The sequence below is a fragment of the Dipodomys spectabilis genome, unplaced genomic scaffold (assembly GCF_019054845.1).
Source record: "Dipodomys spectabilis isolate Male_0828 unplaced genomic scaffold, ASM1905484v1 ptg000297l, whole genome shotgun sequence".
In the NCBI taxonomy this organism is placed as follows: domain Eukaryota; kingdom Metazoa; phylum Chordata; class Mammalia; order Rodentia; family Heteromyidae; genus Dipodomys; species Dipodomys spectabilis.
In genome coordinates, this window is record NW_024870974.1 from 13,926,091 (window position 1) to 13,954,078 (window position 27,988).

At 37.5% G+C, this 27,988-nt stretch overlaps 1 protein-coding gene across 1 annotated transcript; it reads right to left on the reverse strand.

Moving 5' to 3' along the window:
- Positions 1-127: 127 nt before the first annotated feature.
- On the reverse strand, positions 128-27,818 carry Rbm46 (RNA binding motif protein 46). Its single transcript, XM_042701810.1, has 5 exons — positions 27,776-27,818; positions 24,636-24,797; positions 22,851-23,318; positions 21,624-22,406; positions 128-935 (listed from the first exon to the last, which is right to left on the reverse strand). The coding sequence occupies exons 2-5, from the start codon at positions 24,784-24,786 to the stop codon at positions 736-738; spliced, it is 1,602 nt and encodes a 533-aa protein (XP_042557744.1). The 5' UTR covers positions 24,787-24,797; positions 27,776-27,818; the 3' UTR covers positions 128-735.
- Positions 27,819-27,988: the final 170 nt, after the last annotated feature.

Consider the following 27,988-nt stretch of genomic DNA (forward strand, 5'->3'; position numbering starts at 1 on the left):
AAAAATAAAACACACATATTAAAAGCATCACATATTTAATGTCAAAGAGTTTGAATTCAAGTACAAAAATTAAACACATGATTCAACATAAAAAACAGTAACACGTATTTAAACAATGTAGTGAATATCAAAAACCATGAAGCATAACTATAAAAACCTTAAATATATTAACAGTAAAATGACAATTTATATCTGTAACAAATAATTAACTAAAATATTATAGTATTATAGTTGCTTTCAAGGAGCACAATGGTAGGATGGTTTCTCTTTAGTACTGAATAAAATTTGCAATGAAATCTTTTTCCCTCATTATCTGTTTCCACATAATAGTTGGATGCTTCTGGTGATATATTTTTTCAATCTCCAATTCAGACAGCAATCTTTGTAATCAAACCTGGTATAACTGTTGCCTTCAAATACTTCAATATCTGTCAAGTGCTACCTACTTCACAAAGTTATGATGTAAAAACCTCACAAACTACTAGACTCTTCTGCCCACTTAGAAATCAGAAGAAAATCTGCTAAGTTTTAATAGAGCAGTAGTTTGCTACACCACCAACTTTTTATAAATGCCCTTTTTATAAATGCTACCACTCTATTATTCTATTTCATATGTTGGCATAAATATATTACTTTTAAAGCCAAATGTGTATATCCAATTCCAAAATAAAACAGTATTTTAATTTGCATGTTTTACACAAAATAGATCTTCATACTAATGTTTACAGATTTTCTTCAGAAGAATGAGGCCTGATTGGAGATATATAGTCGTTGTCCAACATGGCTGCCATTAGCAAGTGATACTGTTGGTGACAAGGGATAGCTTGGATAAGAATAAGGCCGTGAAGTATAAGGAAGCACGCTGGGAGTCCCAGAAGAGAGGGTAGCACTAACAGGGGAAAGACTATTTACTGAGCAGCGACGGAAATTGTAGTCTGTAAATAAATACATGAACAATTATGCTGCACATCCTTATGGATACAAATGTAATTCAAAGACTCAACACATTAAAACTATGATCACACTTTAACATAATGTTCTAACATTTAAAACCCTGATAACTACACATTGGTGTAAAGATGATTTCCACATTCCCTGCCATCTTACTGAGTCAGTGTTGTCTCCCTCACTGACACTGCTTCAGAGATCTTACTGATACCTTTTTAAAACAGAAAAAGAGAACTTAGGATTTCTCTTGTTCCACAAAGAAGCTTCTTTTAAATTTGGCTCTGATACTAAGGGGGAGTTTATGAAAAAAAAGATAAAAAATGGTAATTCATAGCTGCTGCTTTTTTTGGGAAATGTATTATAAATCATCAAACCAGCAGAAATATTTAGTCCTGGACTTCAGAAACCTTCGCTATGAACAAACTGGTATTTCATTATGTAGATGCTAATGTAAACATTTATGTAACTCAACACATCAATTTAAACATTAGAGTCCTACTGGTACCACAAAACAGTAAAATGAATCTTTATAAACGTCAAGAAACCATTATCAACTTATAGTATAGAAAAATACCAAAAAATTTAAACCAGAAATTTAAAAAACAATTATATTTGAAATGTTAATATTCCACCATAAACATTCATCTTATGCACCAACAATTTCCTGCTTCATTAATTGTATATGTGTGTATAAGACCAAATTTATAAGTCCTGTACTTTCCAAAAACTCAACTATGTTCCTTAGTGTAGTGTAAGTCAAAAGTGTAACAACTACAAAGCAATTACTTTATAAGAGCTGTGGTAACTCTAAGGATGGACAAAAGGAATTAGGTCAGTTAATATACAGGTAAAAACTGTCCTGTAATCTTGACCTGCTACTATCAACAAGATCTACGACACAAGCATTAACTTAGGTTGTCATGGACTTAAATGATTAGCCAACAGGAATGGGATCAACTGCAGGAGAATAAGCTCAAGCAACATCAGAAAGGACCTATTTAAGAAAACGGAGAAAAATAATCAGTTAAATATACATTTAATTTCCAGCATTGCAAGTAAAATAATTAAAAACCTCTGTTTTTATGAATCATATCTAAGTGTGTATGTATGCATGTGTGCGTGCGTGCGTGCGTGCGTGCATGTGTGTGTGCACGCGCACGCGCGGTGATCCCAGGGCTTGAACTCTAGGCCTGGGCATAGTTCTGAGCTTCTTTTGATCAAGGATTATGCCAAGCACTACTTCCAGCTTTTCCTGAGTAGTTTATTAGAGATTAGAGTCCCAGGGACTTTCCTGCCTAGCCTGGCTTTGAACTGTGATCCTCAGTTCTCAGCTTCTTGAGTAGCTAGGATTACAGGCATGAGCCACAAGCACCTAGCAAACATACCTTTTCTTGAATCAAATTTTTTTAATTTTTATGAATCATACCCACTATAAGAGCAATACAGCAGCCTGTCCTAGAAAACATATTTAAAATACCCAGTTCTGAATATTTTCTTCAAATCTTTTTAGAAGTCCCTTCACATGCCAGTGCCAGTGGTTCATGCCAGTAATCTTAGCTACTCAGAAAGCTGAAATCTGAGAATCAAAGCCATTCCAGGAAGTCCCTGAAATTCTTATCTCTGATTACCCCACAAGGCCAGAAGTAGAGCTGTGGCTAAAATGTAGAGAATAAAGGATTAGGGATACTAGAGCCTAGTAAATAATATTTGAAAAAATATTGTTCTTTTATTACACAAATATAACCAATTCTTTACTGTGTACCTTGGGTACACCTAGCTCTTTAAATATTACAAATGTGGTACTCTACAACAGTGTTTAGAAGAAAAGACATCTGAGGGAGATGTAGTTTGTAAAGAGCAATCACTTTGCTTGAGTTTACATCCATTTAAGAGCTAACAGTCTATTCATGAACTACAGATACTGACACAGAAAAAACCTTCAGGAAAAGGATTTAGAAAGCTACAGGACAGGTGGCTACAGGCAAGGACAATGCTTAGCATATCTGCTCTCTAATGGTCCCTTGCTACAAATTTAAATTTCAATTATATAAACATTGATCAACTTTTATACTCTCACATTTTTAAAAAATACAAAATTTAAAAAGCTGGCTCTAAAGACTTTATTCATACAGGGCATATCAAGACACAAGAAGTTTCCCAATTACTACAAAAATTATATTTAAAAATCCCAGATGTTTTCAAGATTTTATAAGCACTTCAAAGATAAAAGTACATTCCTTGAGCCAGTAAGAATTTAAACATATTCAGAGAAGCATCTGTGATTAAAAAATAAATATAAAATAAGTATGAAAAAAACCAAGATGATGAAAGAAAGAAAACCTGAAAACACTCAACTACTGGGATAAACCTAAAAGTTAAACTTGATTTTTTCATAATTTATATATAGAAAATGGAAAGAAATTTTCATGCATGTTTAGGAAACAACTATTGAGTTAAGACTCCTAGTACATATTTACTTGCCCACCCATTTTTTAGTTCCCCATGAAGAAATAGCCCCTTAGTTCTTCAATCCAGTTTCTGCCTTAGACTGGGATCTGTATTTTCCTGCTTTCCTACCCACTTTTTAAAGAATGATACATGAAAGATAGGGGAGAACGATGGAAAGTGTGGTGACTTGTGACACTGAAACCCCTTTGTACAACCACTTAAAATATTTTTATAAAAAGAATGATAGTCAAACTTCTCCATTTCTTATTATTCTGTCTTAATGTTTAAAATTGAGGTAAAAGATGTATGTACCCTGCATTCACTTCAATAAATTCTAATAATTGTATACTTGTATAATCCACACCCAAAATAAGACCTAAAACATGCACATCAAATCCAGAATTTTGTCTCTTAATAGCTCCCCCCCTCTCTCCTGTCTCTTTCTTTCCGTGTGCATGCGTGCGTGCGTGCGTGCGTGCGTGCGTGCGTGTGTGTGTGTGTGTGTGTGTGTGTGTACATGCAAGGCCTGGGTCTTGAACTCAAGGCCTGAGTATTGAGCTGTCCCTGAGCTTTTCTTCATTGAGCCACAGATCTACTTCTGGCATTATTATTAGGCGGTTAACTGGATATGAGTCTAATTGACTTTTCCAGCTCAGTCTGTCTTTGAATTTTGATCCTCAGATCTCAGCCTCCTGAACAGCTAGGATTACAAGTGTGACTCACTAACACCTGGCTCTTTCTTTAGCAAGGACTTTAGTACAATAGGGCTAACGAAGGGAGAAGCAGGAAAACATTTCCTGCTCTCTATGTAGGAAATGAGACTTAAAGGTCTCCAGCTTTCTGATTTCTGTCAATATACATTAATTTGTCCTGGATTTAACTTCAAGTGTTACTTTTCAAGTATTTTTCTTTTCTTCTTAGCAGTACTAGGAAAATGAGCTCAGGTCCTCAAGCTTGCTAGACAAGCACTCTACTACTTGGGCCAAACCACCAGACCCTTTCTGCTTTAGTTTTATTTGAGGTAGGGCCTCTCTCATGTTAGGGCTGACCTGGGCTGCTATCCTTCTATTCATGCTAACCTGCTATTCAGGATGACAGGCATGCACAACTGCACCCAGCCACTGAGTGAGATATAGTTCTCAGGATTTTTTTTTCTTTTTCTTTTGGTGTTGGTTCTAGGGCTTGAACTCAGAGTCTAGGTGGTATCCTTCAGCTTTTTTCTCAAGGCTCACTAGCACTCTACCACTTAAGCCAAATCTCTACTTTGGACTGTTTTGGTAATTAATTGGAGATAATCATTTTACTCACTTTGCTGGCTGAGCTGACTTCAAACCGTGATCCTTAGATCTCAGCTTCCTGAATAGAAAGGATTATAGTTCCCAGACACCAGTACCCTAAGCCTAGTCTCAGGAAATTTTAAGCCCAGGCTAACCTTGAGCTGCAATCCTCTGATCTCTATCTACCAAGTAGCTAGGATTACAGGCTTGAACTACCACATCCAGCTTCAGCTATTTCTCCTGTCTAGTTTCTCTTAATATACTTCCTAATAGGCATTCATGGTATTCACTCCTGCAGTCTTCCCTTTTATTATTGAATATCATTCCCTTGTATGAATGTATCATGTTAACTAGTCATCTGCTGATAAACATGTGAAACACATCTTTTTTGTTTCCATTTCTTTGGGGATAAACACTTGGGAATGGGACACATGGTGGAATTTTCCAATGTGACTATTATACTCACACTAATAAAACACAAGAACTTCAGTTACTACATTATATACCCTCACCAAATTACAAGTTCTGAGTCATAGCTGTTCTAAAGCATGAGAAATTCTATTTCCTGGTGATTACAATTTTGATTTCTCTTATGACTAATAATGTGCTTATTGCCTATCTGACCATCCTTTTTCACATCTACTCAAGTCTTCTGCGCCCTTCGTTTTAGCAGTACAAAAATTTGAACTCTGAGACTGACACTTATAGGCAAGCCACATGAGCCATACCCCTAGCACTTTGTATTTTGGTTTGTTTTTCTGATAAAGGCTCAAAGTTTTTGCCCTAGGACCAGCCTTGGATGGCAATCCTCTTACCTCTGCCTGCCAAGTAGCAGGGATTACGTGAACATACTTGGTGTTATTTTTTGAGATAAGATCTTGCTAACTTTTTGTCGATGGCCTGGAACCCAAATTCTCCAGTCTCTGCCTCCTATGTAGCTGGGATTATAAGTGCATACCAACACAACTACCCACCTTTTGCTCATTTTTTATTAGCTTTGTCTACTTTGTAATGATGCTAATGAAGATTTTGTCTAATCAAACTCTCTTAATTTCATTTCACAAACCAGGAATAAGTAGAGATCTAAGAACTTCATTCATATGAACAACTGATAAATATGGTTGATTCGGTAACTGATCTGTATTTTCAAATGAATGAAGAACAAGTTATAAATTAAGCCTCCTAAGTCCTCAGAAAGCATTATTTCCATTTGACCAAGCTTTTTCCACACCAAACAGGGTTTCTGGAGAGAAGTGTCTCAAAAGGTAGCAATGGACAGAAGTAGAGTTGATGGTGCCAATCTCAATTCCTTCAGCATTCCCACACCTCTCATTTTAATGCATACAGAGCTCTGCATTTCCTTGTTTTATACACTAAAACTAAATTTTGATCAAATGTTCTACAATTTGACCTATATATTTTGAATAAATATAGTTTAAAAGAACAAATCTAATCTCTATAAAGAAGGACATTTACACTTAAAACCTCTAGGTTACCATGTATCAGGAAATAATGGTTAATGCAACCTTGAATTCAGATGGTGTATTTGGAAATGATCCAGAAAGTAACACATCTGAACAAGCAAAGACAGGCACTTCATACACCACGTAACTGTTCGTGTGCTCCTTATAACTGTCTTCCTCCAACACAACCACCACTAACAGGCTTCTCAGTGAAAATACTAGCAATGGCTATACTGCTTTACTCAACATGTTTCTTCTTTGTTTCCAATTCTCTTACATGTCCAGACTAAACTCTACCAACCCTATAGCTGCTTTTATGTCTTAAATAAAGGGGAGAACGCTTAACAGAGACTTTCAAAGTATCTTTTCATTAATTTTAGAATATCTTCTTGATTTCTGAGCACATGTTCTTCTAGGTACTAATTTTACATTAAAAAGTATATTTCTCACAAATGGTTTCTTTTCCTTGGTAGCTATCAAGTTCTGCCATATCCACTTTTTGGATGCATCCTTATTCCCCAAACTGTACAACACCATTCTATACAATCCTAGAACATTTCATCATCTTAAGCAGAAAACTGGCAGTCATTAGCAGTCATTCTCCATTCAGTCTTCCCTCAACATCAGCAACTATTAATCTGTTCATATAAACTTTCCTATTCTGCAATTTTCATTCAAATTTATGTGGAATCAACAATTTATGCAGCCAGTGGAACTGGCTTTTTAGAATACTATTTGCAAGTTTCATTTATATTGTAGGATTTATCAGAACTTTGCTCCCTTTTCTGACTAAATGGTACTCTTATCATATGGATTAGCCATGTTTTGTTTACTCATGAGTCTATCTGGTAGTTATTAGTTTGCTTCTGTCTTCTAGCTATTATGAATAATGTTGTAAAGGATTTCTTGTACAAGAAAATCATGTATAAGTTTCTGTGTAAACATGTATTTTAAGTTCTCTTGACTAAATACATAGGCAATGTACTACTGAATCATGGAAACTCTCCATCTAACTTTTTGACAAACTGTCAATTTTTTCCAATTATGGCCACATTGTTTTACATTTCCAGTAGCATATCTGAGGACAAAGCACATGATTTTTTTCACAGGCTTCTAATAATGCTTTTAAGCATTTCTTTAAATATCTATGATGTCTTTGTTGAAATTTTTAAGTATTATTTCATTTTATTACCTTAATTTCTAATACTCAGTCATTGAAACGAATAGTCTGAATAGGCTTCCTTTCATTAAAATACTAAATTTTGTCTGTGGAAAAAGAAAGTGTTTTACTGTATTGTCCACTCACCAAACCTAAAATGTAGGTAGGTTCAAATACGGAGATAAAAACCTTCTATATTAAAATCAAAGTAAAACTTCTTGTTCTTTATTTTCCATCTCACTACAGAAAATCAAGAGCTCACTTCAAAAAGAAAATAGTTCTTAGAACTACTGATTAAGTATCAGAAAATCAATAAAGTATTTTAAGCAAGTACTTTAATGTAACAGGGTCAAAGAAGGGAGAAATAGAAAATGAGAGAAATTTTTCTGTTCCCCACACAAGAAATAGGGATTAAAGACCCATGAATATATTTTAAATGACTAATTAGAAGGTTTCAGATATTCTTTATACTAGAACATATATCCCCCCCCTCCACCCCCAGCTATTGCCAGAACCAGAGACTGAACTCGGGGCCTCATGCTTGCTTGGCAGGTACTGTATCACTAAAGCCATAGCTCTAGCACCTTTTTGAGCTGGCCAACTTGGACTGTGATCTTCCTACTTGTGCTTGTCAGTGTTATGATGAGAAGTGTGAGCCACTGAGCTAGTCATTGTACTTCCCCACAGCTGGGACATCAGGAATATCACATCCAGCCATTGGTTCAGATTGGGTCTCATTTTTTTTTTTTTGGTGGCAATAATGAGGTTTAAACTCTGGGCTTCACATTCATACTCTTGTTTAGCTTTCTCACTCACATGGCACTCTACCAGTTGAGCCACTACTCTACTCCAGATTTTGTATGTGTGCCAGACCTGGGGCATGAACTCAGGGCCTTAGTGCTATCCTTGAGCTCTTGTATGTTCAAAACTATCACTATACTACTTGAGCCACAGCTCTACTTTCAGCGTTTTAATGATTAATCAGAGATAAAGAGTCTCATACCTTCCTGCCCAGGGCTGGCTTCAAACCAAGATCTTCAGATCTTAGCCTCCTGCCACAGGTGTCCTGGCTTATAAATACTCTTATAATCTCCTCTGACATTACAGAAATGGAGGCACACAAAGGTGAGGTAATTTCCTAAGCCCTGAAGCCAGTATGTAAATTGATTCCCAGGGACCATATTGCTGTCTTTGCCTCTGTATGTAAAGTCTGAATGGTATTCAAATTATCAACTACCTTCAAATTCCTACTAATGTATTTCTTAATAGCTTGTTAAAAACTACAGTAGTAGTATTTTTATTGTAATTCCAAAAAAGACAAAAGTTGAAAAAATTCTCAATAGGAGATATGTTTGAGAAATACAAACAAATCAATAATACAAACAAATCAAATACAAACAATAATCAAAATATAACTCTCACTCCAACAACATATAATTTAAAATACTGTTTATCATCTCAGGGGTTCAAATGTACATTACCATGTGCAAAGTTATGAGATGACTTGAAATGTAGAAAACAATTTAACAACTTCAGTTAATGAGCCTATAATAAAGTTATCACAAACAAAGTAATTTACAGGATTTTATTATTCTAAACATGTTATTGTATTGTTTTGAAGTCAGGGCCTGTGTGCTGTCCCTTTGTTTTTTTGCTCAAGGTAAGTGGTTCTATCACTTGAGCCACAGCTCTAGTTCTGAATTTATTTATTTATTTATTTATTTTTGCCAATCCTGGGGCTTGAACTCAGGGCCTGGGCATTATCCCTGAGCTGCTGCTTTTTTTTTTTTTTTTTTGGCTCAAGGCTAGCACTCTACCACTTGAGCCACAGCACAACTTCCAGCTTTCTCTGTGTATGTGGTACTGAGGAATTGAACCCAGGGCTTCATGAATGCTAGGCAAGCAATCTACCACTAAGCCACCTTCCCAGTCTGAATGTTTATTTTTTGTAATCAAAAGAACAACAATGTGTTACTGGTTTTCTGAAAACTAAGTCTATTGCAAAATTCCTAAGAGACTTTTTCTTACCTGCTTATTTCCTCCAAATTCTTCTACAGAGGTCCAGGCTGAAGGGATTGTGTTCCCTGTCTGTAAGCAGTGAAGACAGAAAAGAATTGAGTCTTTGTATTGATGCCAACCCTATCTTGGATGTGCGTGGAATCCTTGAAAACTTAAAAAAAAACTTTCTGATCAGTACATAGGAAAACAAAGTTAGAGAAAAAGAAACAAGTGGCAAATTGTTATCATTTCTGAAGTTCTGCAAAGACAAACTAGGCGAATGCTCTTTTGATATCTAAATGAAAACTGAGTAAATAAACCATCAGGAAGAGCTTTTATTGTTCAAGGCCAATTAAGTTCACATTAGTATTTCTAAGAAATACTAGCCTTCTAAAATTATTTTTTAATGAGACTGTCCATTTTCAGGGAGGCAGAAAGACAAAGAACCCAGAAAACTTTGGAAATATAAATGTTGTCATGAAGTACAATTACTTTGCATATAAAGTCTCATTTCTTACTTATTTTTAGGAAAAGATGGTCAAACTTCCACTAACTTTAAAAACTACTAACCTAAAAATGTTTCCAACAACTAACCTCATTTAAACATAGATAACTGTGAGCATCCATTTATTTCTTTATATGCCTTAAACTTTTCTGTTTAAGGATATATCCAACTGTTAAGAAACTGAGTAAAAGTATGAGCCAGGCAAAAAGGTCTGATGATCTACAAACTTTGTAGATTTTAAAGTAACACTTTGAAGATATAACTCAGAAATACATTACAATAGCTTCCTTTTTCACACAACAAACTAGACAACATTATTCCCCTTTGTTTTTAAGCACTAAAAACCAAATAATCTGTCTTAAAGCATTGAGATCAGGCAAGACAGTAACATTATAGGATTGTACAGTTTTTCATATACAATATCTGGCATTTAATCAAAATAGCCAGTCACAGTTACTCATATATAAAAATAAACTACTTAATAGTAAATAGCTGGGTGTGGTTGCACATGCCCGTAATCCTAGCACTCAAAAGTCTGAGGCAGAAGGAGGATTGTGAGTCCAAGGCTGGTTTGGTTACACAGTTGAGACCCTATCTTGGAAAAAATATAACAGTGAATACATAGTAGCAAAATCATTACTGAGTATTATGATAGACAACAAGTAAAGGTAAGCAAGCTGCTATATGCAGGATGAGCAATGCTACGAAAAGCCTACCACTACCAGGTAAGCATGTTAAGTTAGGATGACCAAAACAAGAAGTATACAACCATAGTTAGGTTAAAAAAAAAAATAGGGGCTGGGAAGGTGGCTCAGAGGTAGAGCGCTTGCCTTGCATGCATGAGGCCCTGGGTTCCTCAGTACCACATAAGCAAAAAGAAAAAAGCCGGAAGTGGTGCTGTGGCTCAAGTGGTAGAGTGCTAGCCTTGAGCTGAAGAGCTGAGGGACAGTGCCCAGGCCCAGAGTTCAGGCCCCACGACTGGAGCCAAAAAAACAAAACAAAACAAAACAAAATAGCATTCTGAGCAGAGTACCTGATAAACTACAAAAGCACTATAGACTCCTGAATACACACAAACACACACACACACACACACACACACAAAGTTGTACACACTTGCACTGATAAATTACGTGAACTATGTATTTTTGCTAATATTAACAGGAAACAGTCCAAGAGTACCAAGCAACAGGGGAATCGGGAAATGAAAACTAATTTGTCTACTGAAAATTCTTTCTACCATCTGAATAGGGGAAAAACATCATCTTGCCACTTTGCCACTGATAATTGGCAGTGCTTACCCTGTAGTGCTTGAAAATGTATACTTTTCAAATCTATCTGTAAACAAGGTATGTTCACAGAATCTTTTTAACCTAAAACAATTCACTCAGGATCCTGCCCTGTGTTCCAAGTCCAGATATTACCCTGGTGTGGCATGAAGTATGAGCTTTTAGCACTAGTAAAACCCAAACTGTCTTTGAAAAAGAGCTAACATATGGGTGAAAAGCTCATCACATTTTAATTTTTAGAATAGCTTGTAAGATTTTACAAGTCCATGGTACTAAATGTAACAAAGGCTAGTTTTTCAATGGAATTATGTGGTAAAGATATAAGGATAGGAGTTAGAGTACAGCCTCTCTTCTAACAGGTATCTTGGGGAAATTATTTAATCTACTTACCTATTTCTTCATTTTTTATTGACATCTTAGTTATACAGGGGAGGATTTCGTTGTTTTTAACTCCACACATAGCTTATACCAAGTTCCAATCAATTCTATCTTGTTTACTTGTTAAGAAGTGGGAAAACATGGTTAACATTAAAATAATATTATATGTGTATGTATATGTATTATATAAAGGCACTTGGTTTAATACTTAATAAACAGTAAGTATTGAAAGACACTAAACTATTACTACTATTTATTATTACTTGTGATTAGAAGCAAAATATAACTTGTAAGTGAATAATTTAACTTATTTAACACTTGTATTTACTCTAAGATAAGGAAGCTGAAGTACAGAAGTAACTTTTTCATATGATGTATCTAACTGTAAATTCATGCTCTTCCTGCTTTGATCATGTGAACTTGTCAAGCTCACACCAGGGCGTGCTATACCTTCCTACTGCTAGAATGTGAACCCAGAAAGTTGGTAAACTTTTTCTTTGTTGCCTACCTGCTATGCTAAATTTAAGTAGTGATTTTCCTAAAATGCAGTATTATATTTATTCTAATCACATATTCTCCTAACACCTTGTAGTACCTTCAGAGCATTATCAGAACCGTAACTGCAATCTCCCTGAGAATGGAAGCTCTATAAGGCAGCAACTGTATCTGATTCACTACAGTGGTCTTTATCCAAACAAGACTGCTTAGTACTGGTTGAACAAGCACATTTTAACAAGGATTAACCAGATAGCTGCCAGGTAACAAACTGAAAATGAAAAGCCTAAAGGGAGTAATAATCGTAAGGAAGTATTCCTATCAGAAGAACAAGGACGCCCAGTTATCACAGATATCGCAGTTTTTTCAGAGGACTTCAAAATGGCAAGGGAACTAGCACACAACTACATTTATTCTGGGGCTGACAAGAGAAGTTTTTGTCTTATAAAATTAAAAAAATAATTTGAAATGGAAAGGATAGAAGAAAACCCCATTATTATATAGTAAGGAATAGTTGGCACATATGCCTGTAATCTCAGCAATTGGGAGACTAAGGTAGGAAGACAGTGAGTTAAACATAAGTGTAGGCTACTGAGTGAGTTGGAGGCCAGACTGAAGAAACTTTGTCACAAAACTCATTGTTAGCCAGGTGCTGGTGGCTCATGCCTGTAATCCTAACTACTCAGGAGGCAGAGATCTGAGGATCATGGTTCAAAGCCAGCCTGGGCAGGAAAGTCCATGAGACTCTTATCTCCAATAAACCACTAGAAAACCGGAAGTGGTGCTATGGCTCAAGAGGTAGAGCACTTGCCTTGAGCTGAAGAGCACAGGGACAGTGCCCAAGCCCAGAGTTCAAGCCCCATGACTGACAAAAAAAAAAGCAACAACAACCAAAACAAAACTCATTGTTAAATAATATTTCAGATAAGATAGATTCTTAAGACAATGAAATGACTCCCAAGTTCAAATAAAGAGTACTGACACCACTAAGCTACTTTCTGGTCCTTCAAAAAGAGTGAAAAACCCAGCAATCCCCTCCCTAGGCCACATCAGTGAACACAGCAACTCCTTGCTTGTAGCATAAACTGTAATTTTAAAAGCTGAATAGAAAATAAAAATGAGAAGACTTTAAAAAAAAAGGTTTTTAAATTCTGATGCACAAATGAGAGTCACAAACACAACTTTCTCTTTCAAAACAAGAAGTTCTAATTCCTAAGCTTACTAAATAAGGAGAAAGATTAAAAAACAAAGTTGAGAAAACTATATTTGTAAGTCCTCCATTGAACTGAGTACATAAACTACATTTTAATTTAGATTTATCTTTATTTTAAAATGAATTATTTGTATATATTCATTTTACAAAATAATGACCTTAAATTCTTTTTTCATGATTGTATGCTAGCACTGGGGTTAAAACTCAAGGTCTTGTACTTTCACTTGGCTTTTTCTGCTCTAGTCTAGTACTCTACCATTTGAGCTATACCTCTACTTCTGGCCTTTTTTGCTAGTTAACTGAAGATAGAGTCGCATGGATTTTTCTGCCCCAACTGGTTCGAACTAAGATTCTCAGATCTCAGCCTCCTAATTAGGAACACAGGCACGATTCACCAGTAGCCCAGTCTAATTCTTTTCTTCCCCTCATGGTACCAGGATTTGAACTCAGAGCCTCATGCTTGCTCAGCTCTTGCTCTACCATTTTAACCACATGTCCAGCCCTTTTTGCTGGTTGTTTTGGAGAGGGAGTCTTCAAGGACTTTTTTGCCTGGGTTTGGTTTCAAAGCAATCTCAGCTTCCTGAGTAGCTAGTATTTCAGGCATAACTACCAGCTGTACCTGGATTTCTCTTAATTCTAACTCAAAAATAAACTTCTAGTAGTCTCATAGCACTATTTCTATATATCATATACAAATGAACCTCTCAGGGGCTTCTTATTGCAGAAACTTAATACACAAATTAGTGAACATTGCTCTCTGATTTATTTTTTAATTCCTGGTTAAAAAAATTGTGATCTGATAGTACAGAAAAAATTTTAAACTTACTTTCTAAAGATTCTTGATGGCTCACCTGGAGCCTTATAAATTTTGTGCCTGAAAAATATGAATATTTTAATAAATCTAAAACTACAACTATGACTATCTTTGAACACTAGAATTAACACTAGCAGCAGAACACTAAAACCATCCACATATATGGCTCACATGTCACATGTTTTACATCCATTTATATCATTGTCTATTAACTAAGCAGACTGGAACATAGGTTGATGAGGCAGTTCAAAACAACTAAGTTAACACACGTAAGTATTTACTGAACAGGCACATTTTAACAAGGATTAACCAGGTAGCTGCCAGTTAACAAAATGAAAATGAAGAGCCTAAGGAATGAATAATACTAAAAGAGGTATTCCTATCAGAATAATCTTGGGGATATTACTTAATCTATGTACTTTAACCTGTTTCCACAAACAAAATAGGATTGTAAGTTTAAAAAGCTAAGAAAGTAGCTCTATTAATAATATCCTCAGATACTTATTTAGTCAAGTGTCAATCGCATGAATTAATTTACATAAAATGATCAAGGTTTACAATTTAAACATGAAAAAGAGTGACATGTCACAGTACATTCACCAAATTATCAGGCAATACAATATAACAAACTGATGTTTTTCTAGACACTGCAGACTTATATAATGAAAAAGCAAGTATGCTTCACCTTGCAAAATCAGCTGCATGAGTGAATCTTACGTATTTTTATTCAGTTGTTCTGCTGTCCGATATAAAGGAATATTTAAATTGATAAAAGTTAAATTTTGAGAAAGGCTCAAAATTATCTGAACTCAAATATAAACTGACAGACATAAAACATTTTTTAAAGATAGCTGAGTTCAAGTGCTATCTTCCTGTGGCATGTCTATGCCACATGCTCTTTTTTCTACCATATTTCTTTTCTAATAAACTTTCCTATCACTCTAACAAATATTTTTTTTTTTGCCAGTCATGGTGCCTGAACTCTGAGCCTGGGCACTGTCCATCAGCTCTTCAGTTCAAGGCTAGTGCTCTACCACTTGAGCCACAGCACCACTTCCAGCTTTTTCTGCTTATGTGGTGCTGAGGAATCGAACCCAGGGCCTTATGCATGCAAGGCAAGCACTCTACCACTGAGCCACCTTCCCAGCCCCATCTAACAAATATTTTAAAGTATTATCTTGGTCTCTATACAAGATATTTAAACATGACATTTTTGAGATAAATTTGAGTCACTGGAACAAATTAAAGCTCTGATATTTTATAGAAGACAGTGAAGTCCCCAAAGAGTGATTCATTTGCCATTCTAAAGGTGGCCACACAGTTTGTTGTTGGTTATAGCCACATAGTTTTTATTCTAGTACTCATTCAATTATGCTGCCTTTCTAACAAGATTGTCTCCATAATACTTATGACCTTTTAGTACAAATATCAGTAAGATGATAATTATGAAGAATACTAGGTTATCATTTAAAGGGTCTTACAGAGAAAGAAAATTACAAGAGTATAAGTAAATACATATTCCTAAGGCCTGGTCCCTCTCAGAGGGTCAAAAACACATAGTTGAGTTAATGGAATTTGGTCTTATCATTTGGTCATATAAAAATAAATGTGTATAAAGTGTTGATAGTGATGCCTATTTTTCATTGAGCTAGGTAAATTTGAAAGTGAATTTAGCAAATTATTTCATTCATTAAAATACCAACTTGATATAATATCATAGACTTGTAATTAAAGCCGAAAAGATTACCTTTTATAAAGTATTTCCTTATATTTATAATTTTAAAACCCACTACCATATAACCATTATTTTCTATTAAGCTTACATGTCTATGAAAATGTTTCTTAAATTTAGAAAATTTGAGAAGTTTCTCTTCATATCAAAACATTTTATTGATAATTTTAGAAATATCTCTTAATTTGACTTTATTTTTGAACTTCTGTCCATCAATCTGGAAATAGCAAACAACTCGTAAGAGATAAAGCACACATTGTTTAGATTATAATGTCTTGAAGTATACGTTTACTTTCCTGTCTATTCCATAACTTTTGAACTCAGGGCCTCACATGTGCTAGGTAGGTATTCTATGCTGGCTCTATGCTGCGCCATGTCTCTAGTTCCTTTTTTCCCACTGGTTATTTCTCAGATAGGGTCTTACTTCCCATCCTGCAGTAAGCCTGGACCAAGATCCTATTTTTCGCCTCCTGAAGTAGCTGGGATGACAGGCATGCAGTACTATACCTGTCTTCTTCCTTTACAGAGATGACAGTATTGCAGACTTTTCTGCCTAAGTTGGCCTGGTACTTCAATCCTTCCAATCTCAACCTTCTACAAAGCTAGGATGACAGGAATGTCACTGTATTATACTACTGGTTGAATTGGTTGAGAAAAGGCCTTGCCCTTGAACCAAGATATTCCACAATCTCAGCTAGGATTACAGTGTGAGCTACTGACACCCAGCTCCTAATTCATAACTTTTAACGAAGTTCCAAGTAGTGGCAGAAATCAAAACCTAACTTAAATGATATTAAGGGAATAATAAGCACAGTAACTATATTCTATAACCCTCTTCAATGGCTAGAAGAAAAGGTCATTCCAAATCAAACATGAGACTATACAAGTCAGCCACACTGAATACTTAAAGTACAGAAATATTAAAAAGGTAATTATTCACATACACAATGGTCTCCACAAATCAGGACAGATTAATCTAGAAAAATTACTTGCTCAGAGGAAAAAGCAAATACAGAAAACATAATGGACTAAAAAAACTACAAAACTAATGAAAGTTTAAGCAATGTCTCCATCTTTTCCATCTAAGTAATTCTTAAGATCAGGGTGAAATTATCAAAGAAAATACCCCCTGAATTGTCTAACATGGACTCCATCCAGCAGCAAACTAAGATTCCCCTCAAGATTTACAATTTAGAACAGGTAGGAGCTGTACTCTCCTCTTGTTCTCCCAAAATAACTGATAGCCTATGTATAGAATTTGAGTACCTAACTTCATTAGATCCAGATTCCAAACAAAACACGTTTTGCTATCAAATGCAAAAGAAAGCACATAAGCTATCCAAAAAAGATTTGTCTTTAATTAACATTTCATCAGTTTTGGCCACAACAATAGGATATTAACTAAACCTTTGTAACACAAAGGTTCTCATCCTCAAAGAGATTAGGTGGTCAAAAAAATCTTCCAAGCAAGGGACTGGTTGCTCATGCTTGTAATCCTAGCTACTCAGGAGACTTGAGTAGCTGAGGACTGAGACCTGAGGATCGCGGTTCAAAGCCAGCAGGGGCAAGAACGTCAGTGAGACTCTTATCTACAAATAAAACCAGCAGAAAACCGGAAGTGGTGTTGTGGCTCAAGAGCGTTAGCCTTGAGCTGAAGAGCTGAGGGACAGCACATAGGCCCAAAGATCAAGCCCCATGACCAACAAAACAAAACAAAAAAATCTTACACACAGAAACAAGAGATGCCTCGCCTACAATGATTTTGCTATTATTTAGTAAGATAAAATCGAATCAAGACACATAAAGATAACTAATTTGCTCCACTCTGTATTCATCAGGACTTGTTTTTCGAAGATATTCTGACTCCTCAGAACTTTCCTTTAACTCCTTGATTTGGCCTAATCTACTACTACATGGGAAGGAATCATCTAGGAAAGCCATAAAAATACTGAAAGACCCAGATTCGAAAGGGAGTCAAACTTTTAGAATAAAGCTTATTCATACTGATAAGTCTAACCTACCACAAACAGATGTAAAACTACAAAACAGAAAATATTTTAAAAGTAATACTAAATGATCCAAGATGACTCCATAGTTCAAACATGTTTTAGAACTCAGCTATCCTACATCCTGAATCTTCATTCTACCCATCCCAAACTCAATGATCTCAAGAGGGTGAGGCTGGAAGATCACATGTTCAAGACCAGCTTGGGATATATTACGAAATTATCATACATACACAAAAAAAACTGAATATAGAAGTTCCTGCTCAACTATCAATTCCCAATGACATTATTCTTTGACATTACAAAGATGGAGATAGTCTAATTTTGAGGTATAGGATTTTGATTTTGGCATTAACCCCAGTTTTCAGCCTTCCATTATAGGGATTTTGCCTAAAATGGACTTCCCTTCAAATGGCAGTATGTGTGCAGACATGTATGTGTGCGCTCACGCACACACATATCTGATTAAAATTTTTTGAGTATTATGCTAAGAACATTAAGTAGTCACCACAAATGGAACTACCCAATTTCCAATACTCATTTATCCTTCAAAAGCTGTATCTTCTTTTTTTTCATAAAAAATGCCAGTGATGATCATTTAAATATATAAAGAGCAACTTAAGAAAGATTTTAATTGGTATATAGTAGTTGTACAACAGGGTGGAGATTCACATGCATGAAAAAGGCACCAAATTGAAAGGATTCATCTGAAAATACCTAGGTTTTTTTTAATTACTACATCCAAAGAAATATCATAAGAATAGTTCAATGCCTTATCTGGAAGATTAGATTTCTCAGATCCTTTAATACAGCCAAAGGATAACTTAATATGTAAGGAACTGTCTATAAGACAACCTAGGAACCACTAGTAAGTCATCAAGATCTCAGAAAAATGCAATGTTCAAAACATTATACAAGATGAAAGTAATATGCTACTTCTCCCCCTCCAGGAACACATCACTACAATCATGTGGTCTGAATTGTAAACTACCACAAGAAACCCTATAACCTTTACGGAAGGGAAGATGAAACTGAAAAAGCATCAACCCTCTCAAAGTGTTTAATTAGAGGTTCCAATGTTGTTAGACAAGAAAAAATTAACTAGAACACTGCTACAATACTCAATCTATTTGTAATGCATCATGTAGGCTCCTATCTGTCTAGTTCTTTCACAGCCTCTGAAGATTACACATTTGTTTCCAGATCAAAGTTTTTTAAATCCTTGACCTCTGGCTTGTCTGCTTCTCTGAATTTTTCCCTATTCCCCAATTGCCTAGATACATTTTCTGCCTCTAACTCAATAGTCTTCGTTTAGTCTAGTAAAGTACAATAAAGGTTTTGGTTACTCTCCCTAGTCAAGCTTCAGGCCTAGTATATATAACCTAAATAGACTCTAGGAATTAATCTAAGTTTGTTTACACTTAGGTACTGCTACATTTTATTGGCTCTTCTCCCTGATGATGAGTAGGGACTTAAAAAATACATAAAATAGAAATCATTGAAATTTTTATTAAAGAGGCTTTGATTCAAGGTTGATAAACATCTTGCACTAAGAATTTAATGTTTAAAGCTAATTTTATCCCCCAATTAACCAAAATCCAATTGAGTTTTCTTAGGAATCTACAGATCAGTAGTGGTCAACTATGGTTAGCACTTAAATTAAAAGCATCCTAATGAGGAAGCTAAAAGCTGAATAAAAACCTTTAGCTCCATATAAACTTTCATCTTCTTTATGGGATAATCAGATAAGCAAACCATATCTACATTAAAATCTGCTATGAAATAGACCAAGCCTATTATGTTGTAAGATCTCAGATCTTTAAATTTGAAATAAAATGCTTCAGAATTATTATTGAAGGTTGGACATACGTACCTTTCTCAACAATTACCTATATTCTACTCAGAAAAATTGTGCCCTTTTATCTCTAAGTACTGCACATAAGTATTTGAACATAACTACTTTACCTTTTATTCAGAATCTCTATATTAAAACAAAAATGGAAGGCTTCTATCATACCTAAGAATTAACTTCGATAAGAGTTAACTTCTCTATTACCTCCAAACTATTAATGGGGAGCTTACTGAAATTTTCTTGGAAGAAGAATCTACCTTCAGCCTAAACACTGTGATGAGATCTCCAGTTCAGTATCCCCTTAAACACCATGGGAATGGCTTTGATAGATGAGTTACACAACGTGTAAAAATTATTCTCCAGCCAGGCGCTGGTGACTCACGCCTGTAATCTTAGCTACTCAGGAGGCTGAGATCTGAGGATCACGGTTCAAAGCCAGTCTGGGCAGGAAAGTCTGTGAGACTCTTATCTCCAATAAACCACTAGAAAACCAGAAGTGGTGCTGTGGCTCAAGCGGTAGAGCGCTCGCCTTGATCTGAAGAGCTGAGGGATAGCGCCCAGGCCCAGAGTTCAAGCCCCATGACTGACAAAAGAAAAAAAATTATTCTCCCTTTGACAGTATTTCTCCTTTTCAATTACTTTTTTCAAACACACAAGAATATCAACTTTAAATAAATATAAATTTAAATAAATATGAGTAGTGTAATTCTGCTGCAACCATGTTAAGAATCAGGGATAGGCTAACATAATAGATAAATGAAGTGTTCAAAATAAATTTTTACCAAGGCCAAATATTTGATTGGCAGGTTTATGTGCCCAAAGTCCTTCTGAATTATCTCTCTAACATCTAGATTTATTTTGAAAGTATGAACTTAAAAAAGAATGGTTATGAACATATCTAGTGATGTTTTTTGTCTTTCATGAGTAATAATGACTAATCTCCAGATTAGTAAGCATAATGCTTTGTCTACAAATTCCTCTGATCATATGAACTCCCTGCCACTTCATCCAAAAGGTCATTAAAGTTTTGGTTTACAAAACAAATCCTGTAACTTATACAGAAATTATCAAATAAGGATTTGTCATTAGAAAAACAATGAAGAAAAAGCAAGGTCTAAACTCTACGGGAAATCAAAACAATTTTCCTCACTAATGCTAAAAAAAAAAATAAAAATAAAAATAAATGCAAGTTGGATACCAGTGACTCATGCCTATAGTTCTAGCTTCTTGGGAGATTGGGATTGGAAGGATCAGTTTGAGGCCAGCCCAGGTATGTACACATGAGACCCTTTCTCAATCAATAGCTGGGTATAGTGACACATGCTTGTCATACCAGCTATGCTGAAGGCTGAGACTCAAGAGGATCAAGGTTCAAGGCCAGTCCATACTAAAAACAAATTAAAGTAGTCACAAGTCCCTATCTCAACAGAAGCTGAGTATGGTGCTATGCACTTGTCAACCTAGCTATGACAGGAAGCCTGAAATAGGCTGATCACAGTACAGGCCCAAACACATGCAAAAAGCAAGACCCTATCTCAAAACAATTAATGACAAAAAAGGCAACAGTTATGGCTCAGCAGAACACCTGCCTTGTAAGCAAGAGGCCCAGAGTTCAAAACACAAGTACTAGAAAAAAAAAGTATACAGTAGACAAGTTTCAATAATTTTTCATAAACTCCTATAATTGAAATAAAATTCATTACATACTTACCATTAATGTTAAGAGTTCAAAATAATGATTTTTTTCATGGTAATATTAGGGCTTGCACTCGGGGCATGAGTACTGTCCCTGAGCTATTTTGCTCAAGGCTAGTGCTCTACCACTTGAGCCACAGACCCACTTCTGGCTTTCTGCTAGTTAAGTGAAGATAAAGAGTCTCAAGGACTTCCTGCCCTGCCTGGCTTTGAAGCATGATTTTCAGATCTGCCTCCTGAGTAGCTAGGATTACAGGCATGAGCTACCAGCGCCCAACAATAAATGAAATTTCAATCCATCATACTTTCTAATTTTACATTCTACAATATTAAAAGTATTTTTAAACTTACCCAAATGAAGTAATGTAAACTGGGCAGCCAGTTCCTTTGCGTCTTCTAACGTGGTGCAGAGTTTGTCTGGCATGAAGTAACTCTGGGATCCATTTGCAATAGCAGGAATAACTATTTTATACACCAAGAGTACTTTCCCATCCTGACTGGTTGTTGAATATAAGTAATATTCTGGTGGTGCCCAATTATTTTTGTTGCAGTAATAATCCAAATGCATTACTGCAGAATTAAAGTGATTGGACTTTAAAGAATACATACTAATTGGAGTAAGCTTTGTTCCAGGAAAAAACGGGTAAGTGCATCTTTCAATTTCAGGGGGGCTTGGGCTATGCTGACCATTGAGACGAGTGGGAAGAGTTGGTGGCTTGCCTAGAGTTTTTGGGTGGCTCTCTTCTTTGTTAGCATATACAATCAGGTTTTCAGAATTGGGGCTAATCTGACCATTAAGGTGCTGTCGCCAAGTGTTCTCTTTATTAACTGGTTTTGCCAGTGTTACCTCAATACTTGCTCCATCAATACATTTTCCATTCATAACAGACATTGCAGCTACTGCATCTTCTCGGTTGAAAAAGTGAACAAAAGCATAATCTCTAAGTTTCTTTACTCTTTCAACTGCACCAGGCTTGAATTTATTGAATTCAGCTTTAATTGTTTCTTCGGTAGTAGAGATCATTAAATTTCTTACATAGAGAACTTTAACTCTCTGCATGGTTTCCTCATCAACTTCTTTCTCAGGATCAGCCCAATCTACTTGAATGGTATGGCCCCATAGTTGAAATGTTCCTATAAAAGAGATTAATTTGAAGACAATTAAAAGTTTGAAAATGTAAAATTGTTTATCCAAAGAAGCAGAAACTCACAAATATATATTTGTTTCCAACTCACCAAAAGTTTTCAAAACCTTAACAATTCTAATTAGAACTTACGGTGAAATTTATAGTCAATATGACACATATTACTTTAAAGCACAAGCTTTAAAATTAGACCACTATTATGAGAAGTAATGCATTTTTACTGAATATTAACAGCTCAATTAAAGTACGTTGGTTTAATAATTGGCAAATTAGCATAAGTATGATTTATGTTTATGGAAGCAACATCTTGTCTTTTGGAATCATCTACTTCCTTACCAAAACAAGTCTTTATTCCTCATCTATGTTGATATAATAATGATATGAAATGTACAAGTCTTTATTCCATATTTAAGACTTTAAATGATGAGGTTACCTGGAATTAGTTTCCTCCTTGCCATAGCAGCAGCTCTGTGAGATTCATATTCAACAAATGCAAAACCACGATTTTTGGTTTTATCAGTTGCACTTGGATAAACAATGACATCTACAACTCCTTCTGTAACTTTCTTCATTTCATCCAAAATTTCTTCTTTTTTCTTTTCCTTGGGAATAGCTCCAATAAACAATCTACAATTATCCAAGCTTACACACACACCAATAAACTTCCCTGGTCGAATCTCATAATTATTAAGAATTCTAATGGCTAATTGAGCCTCTTCCTTTGTTGTGTACATCACAAAAGCATAACCTCGATTTTCACCACTAAATTCCATCATAAGTCTAAACTCATATATCTTCCCAGCTCTTTCAAATACAGGAACTAACTCATCTTCATACATATCACGAGGTATTTTTCCTACAAAAACCTCACAGCCTCTAGGTGGAGGTGGACCTTCCCAACCTGAAAGACAAAAATAAATTTTAAAAACTCTAATATATATATATATATATATATATACATATATACATATATTATTGAATCACATATTCTTTCAACATATTCTTTTCTATGTGACGTACTAGTCTAGCTATCGGGGATACCACAGTGAACAAAATAAAGTCCCTTTCTTCATAAAGCTTATCTCAATGAAGAAGAGAGACAGTGAGTGAGCAGTAAGTGGTTATGAAGAATAAGCCAGTTTTATATTCAATAAAGTAGTCACGTAAATCTTGAGCTAAGTGGGAGAACAACTCTCTCAAAGAATTAGGTTTAAGGTGAATGATAGAGGCTCATGCTTGTAATCCTAGATACTCAGGAGACTAAGATCCGAGGACCATGGTTTGAAGCCAACCAGGGAAGGAAAGTTCATTATACTCTTAATCTCCAATAAACTACCAAAAAAGCCAGAATGGAGCTGTGGCTCAAGTGTTAGAGCACTAATCTTTAGCATAAGAAGCTCTGGGACAGCACTCAGGCCCTGAGTTCAAACCCTAGGACCAGCTTGCCTATACATACACAAATTAGGTTTAAAAGCAAGACAAGCTTTATGCAAAGACCTGAGTGAAATGAGGAATACTCTGTGAAGATTACCTGTAAGAAGGCCATTTAGGAAGACAAGGCAAGAGTTTTATAAATCAGAACAAAATAGAGTGAGGAGGCTATATGGCTAAAGTGTACCTGAGGATGGGCAAAATAATTAAGTTAATATAGTCCTTGAGGCAAGCAGACACTGAGTTTTAAGTGTAAGACAGTTAACTGGACTGGAAGAGAGCAAGACAAGCAGTGACATTGTTTAAAAACAATGTACTCTTCACCTGATTTATTTAACAGTAACCTCTCTGAACATCACCTTTACAGTAACAATTTTAAAAATTATTCAATATCTCAAATAAAGAAAGTTAACTGGAGGGTTTCAGACTTCAAAGAACCACACTGGATATTGGTCTGAGCCTGTTTTTCTTGTATAAATACTACATCACTACTCATTGCTCTTTCAAATTTCTCCCCTATGACTAATCTTATAAATCTAGCAGTACAGTTTTTCTCATTGCCCTACTTGACTTCTTTGTAATTTCAACCTCTTTCTGCTTCTTAAAGCAATAAACAACATGGATGAAGCATGTGGGTAAAACAAGCATAACTTTTACAATCTCTCACTCCTCAAAATGATTGCTGGGGTGTTAAATCAGTTACAAGGTAAGAGCTGAATTTGTGGGCTGATACCTAATCTAAGTAATTACCATAAATATATGACTTAAAAGAATATAAAATTCATACCTGGAGGAGGACCACCAAATTTCCTTTGCCCATTTTCTTGAACCATGTTATATCCAGTCTTCTCCATCAAAGCCAGCAACGCTGCTTCATTCTGGGTCCCACTTCTAACTTTACTGCACCCATTTGTTCCTTCTATATTTTCTTCGTTCATGGTTGCAGTTCCTAAAACAAAAGTAAGTAACAGTGCATATTTATAACAAGAACTTAAGAACATTTCTTTGGATTGCAGGAACCATCTTGGGCAGAACAGTCTATGAAACTCCATCTCTAATTAACTAGAAAAATGCTGGCCTGGAGAAGACATGGCTTGAGTGGTAGAACCCCAACCCTGCTCAAGAAACCAGAGGGAGAATCTGAGGTCCTGAGTTCAAACCCTGGCACAAGAAAAAGAAAAAAAAGCCTTGTCAAATCACAACTCTGACCTTTCTCTGCTTATTTCAATAAAAGAGATACTATTTCATCTCTTTTTATTATTTTTAGATTCTTCTCAAACACTTTAAAAAACACAGAGCCAAAAGAGTGAGAGGCCCCTGAGTTCAAGTCAGTGCCAGTAACAGTTTAAAATGCAATATTTATATATCATTATATTTGATTTCTATTCAACCCTCTCCCCTTTTATCCTTTCTTTCCTTTTTGTTAACATTAAACTCTATTCTAAGCAACCATTTAACCAGTCACAGACTGGAATTCCACCCGGAAAAACTAATTTAATTGATTTCCATAGCTGTTGAGGACAAATTTGCACTGCTAAGTTTGTTTAAACCAAAGAAGTCTTTCTGCAGCAGCAGTGATAACTACAGACAGGAACACCATGGATTACTGCTCAGAAAATTCTGCAACCACAACTAATGGAACTTCAGAGCAACAAGCCCTACCTGATAGGTACTAACACCTCAAACTGTTATGACTCCAGCAGTCCACACAAACTGATGAAATTGAGGGTAATTTATAAAGACATTAACTTCATAACTCTTCCTCAAACTGACATGTTTCTTACCAACAAAAATTACACCATCAAGGCCAGGTCCCAGTGGCTCACGCCTGTACTCCTAGCTACTCAGGAGGCTGAGATCTGAGGATCCCCAGTTCGAAGCCAGCCCGGGCAGGAAAGTCTGTGAGACTCTTATCTCCAATAAAAACCACTAGAAAACCAGAAGTGGCGCTGTGAAGTGAGAGTGCTCACCTTGAGCTGAAGAGCTGAGGACAGCACCCAAGCCCAGAGCTCAAACCCCACGACCGACCAAAAAAAAAAAAAAATAATTACACCATCAGAAAAAATGGCCTAATTTCACTTCAATAATTCATACTGCTTATCATATTCAATAATACAATACGTTCAAATTTTAATAATCGGGCTGTATTATAATTCTTGGCAATTATCTCCAAGTCCAATAAATCTCCCTTGAAATTTAGCATTTAAGGCTGTACCTTAGTATGGCACCGGTGGCTCATGCATAATCCTTGTTACTCAGGAGGCTGAGATCTAAGCTTCAAAACCAGCCAAGACAGAAAAATTCCCCAGTCTTATCTCTAATTTACTAGCAAAAAGCAGACTGGAGATGTGTCTCTAGAACACCAGCCTTAAGAGAAAAGAAAAGACTTCGGGACAAAGGTGTCTCAAGTGGTAGAACACCAGCCTTGAACAGACAGCCTTAAGAGACAGCGCCCAGGCCCAGTTTAAGCGCTCCCCCCGCCCCGTCCCCCCCCCCCCCCCCACACGCAAAGCAGAAAATGTTCACTAGAATTTAACAACACAACACTGGCAGTCACTCCGTCTTTAACAGTGTATAGTTGCAAATAATTATTAAAATAGTAATTCTGCAATGAATACAGACCCTAGAAACGTACCTATTGGGTTACAGCTCATAAAGAAAATCTATTTGTTCACTTTTGTTGCCCCTCCAGGAGCTTGCACTCAGGGCTGGGCACTATCCACAAGCTGGTTGTGCTCAAGATTAGCTCTCTGTCCTCTGAAACAAAGCTCCACTTCAGGCGCTCTTTCCTTTCTTTCTCTCCTTCCTTCCTGCTTTCCTTCATCAGGGATAAATAAGTCTGACAGACTTTGCTGCTCAGACTGGCTTCAAGCCGTCATCCTCAGCTCTCAGCGCCCTGAGTAACTAGGCTTACAGGTGTGCGCCAAGGGAGCCTAGCTGGAAATTTACCTCGTAAAGGCTGCACATTAAAGTCTGGGAAAAATACACTGGGACTCTTGAAAAGGTTTTCGTCCTACACGTAAGCGAACTTCTACAGATGCCGGGAATCACAGGGGCTTTCCGTCTACCGAGACATGCAGCACTCAACCAGAGGAGAAGCGGGTGCGAGGGGCGCTGCGGGTGCGTGGGGCGCTGCGGGTGCGTGGGGCGCTGCGGGAGAAGGGCCAACCCCGGGGACGGCCGCGCCACGCACGGGCTTCCGAGTCGCCGCCCGAGCGCACGGCAACGCGGCTTCAACGCCAGGCCTAAGCCCGGGAGTCTGGGCGGGCCCCCCTCCCCATTCGTGTTCGTCCCAGCCACCCCTAGTACCAAGAGCCGGCAAGGAGGCAGCGGCCCCGGGCGGCCCGAGGGGACGCTCTGCCCCCCCCCACCGCACCCCACCCCGCCCCTCAAACCCCGACGCCCACCCCGAGGGCCCGGGCAGCCACCGCGGAGGAAGTTCGAGGCCGCTCCCCGTGAGAACTCGAGGAAGCCCCGCGCCGCGACCTGCCTTCTCACCCCGGGTCTAGACGTCGAGGGTGGACGCGGCCAGGCTGCCGGGCGGACGCGCAACGGCCGCCGGGCGGAGGCAGCGAGGACGGGTGCGGGGAGGGCGCGGGCGGCGAGGGGCGAGGGGCGGCCGGAAGAGAGGCGGCGGCGGCGGCGGGCGGAAACCAGGCGGAGGGGGAGGCTGCGCCTCGGCGGAAGGATGGCGGGGGTCGCCGACGGCGCAGCACGAGGGAGGGAGGGAGGGAGGGCGAGCGGAAGGGGAGGTGGGCCCGGACGACGCTCCCACCCGCCCGCTCGACGGGGCTGAGGCTCACGGACGCCGCCCTCGTGGTCGCGGGGACCGCACTACCCCGCTGCCCTCCGTGCGGCCAGGAGGCCGGGCCGCCAGCCGTTAGTAGCGGTTTGGAAGGTGCCCCGCGGACCCCATCTCCTCCTCACCCCGTCGGGTCTTCAAGGGCTGGGCCTAAATCCTAGAGACCAACGACCACAAACCGCCGCCACCGCCGTGGAGACCAGTCTGTGCGAGAGGGGGGCGGGAGTGCCGCCGGGGGGGAGGGGGAGTAAGCGGAGGGGGAGGGGACCCTCCGGGGGCGGGGCGCGCGCGCCACTCCACGCGCCTCGGCCACCTCCCACAGACTTCTCGTGCGCGGC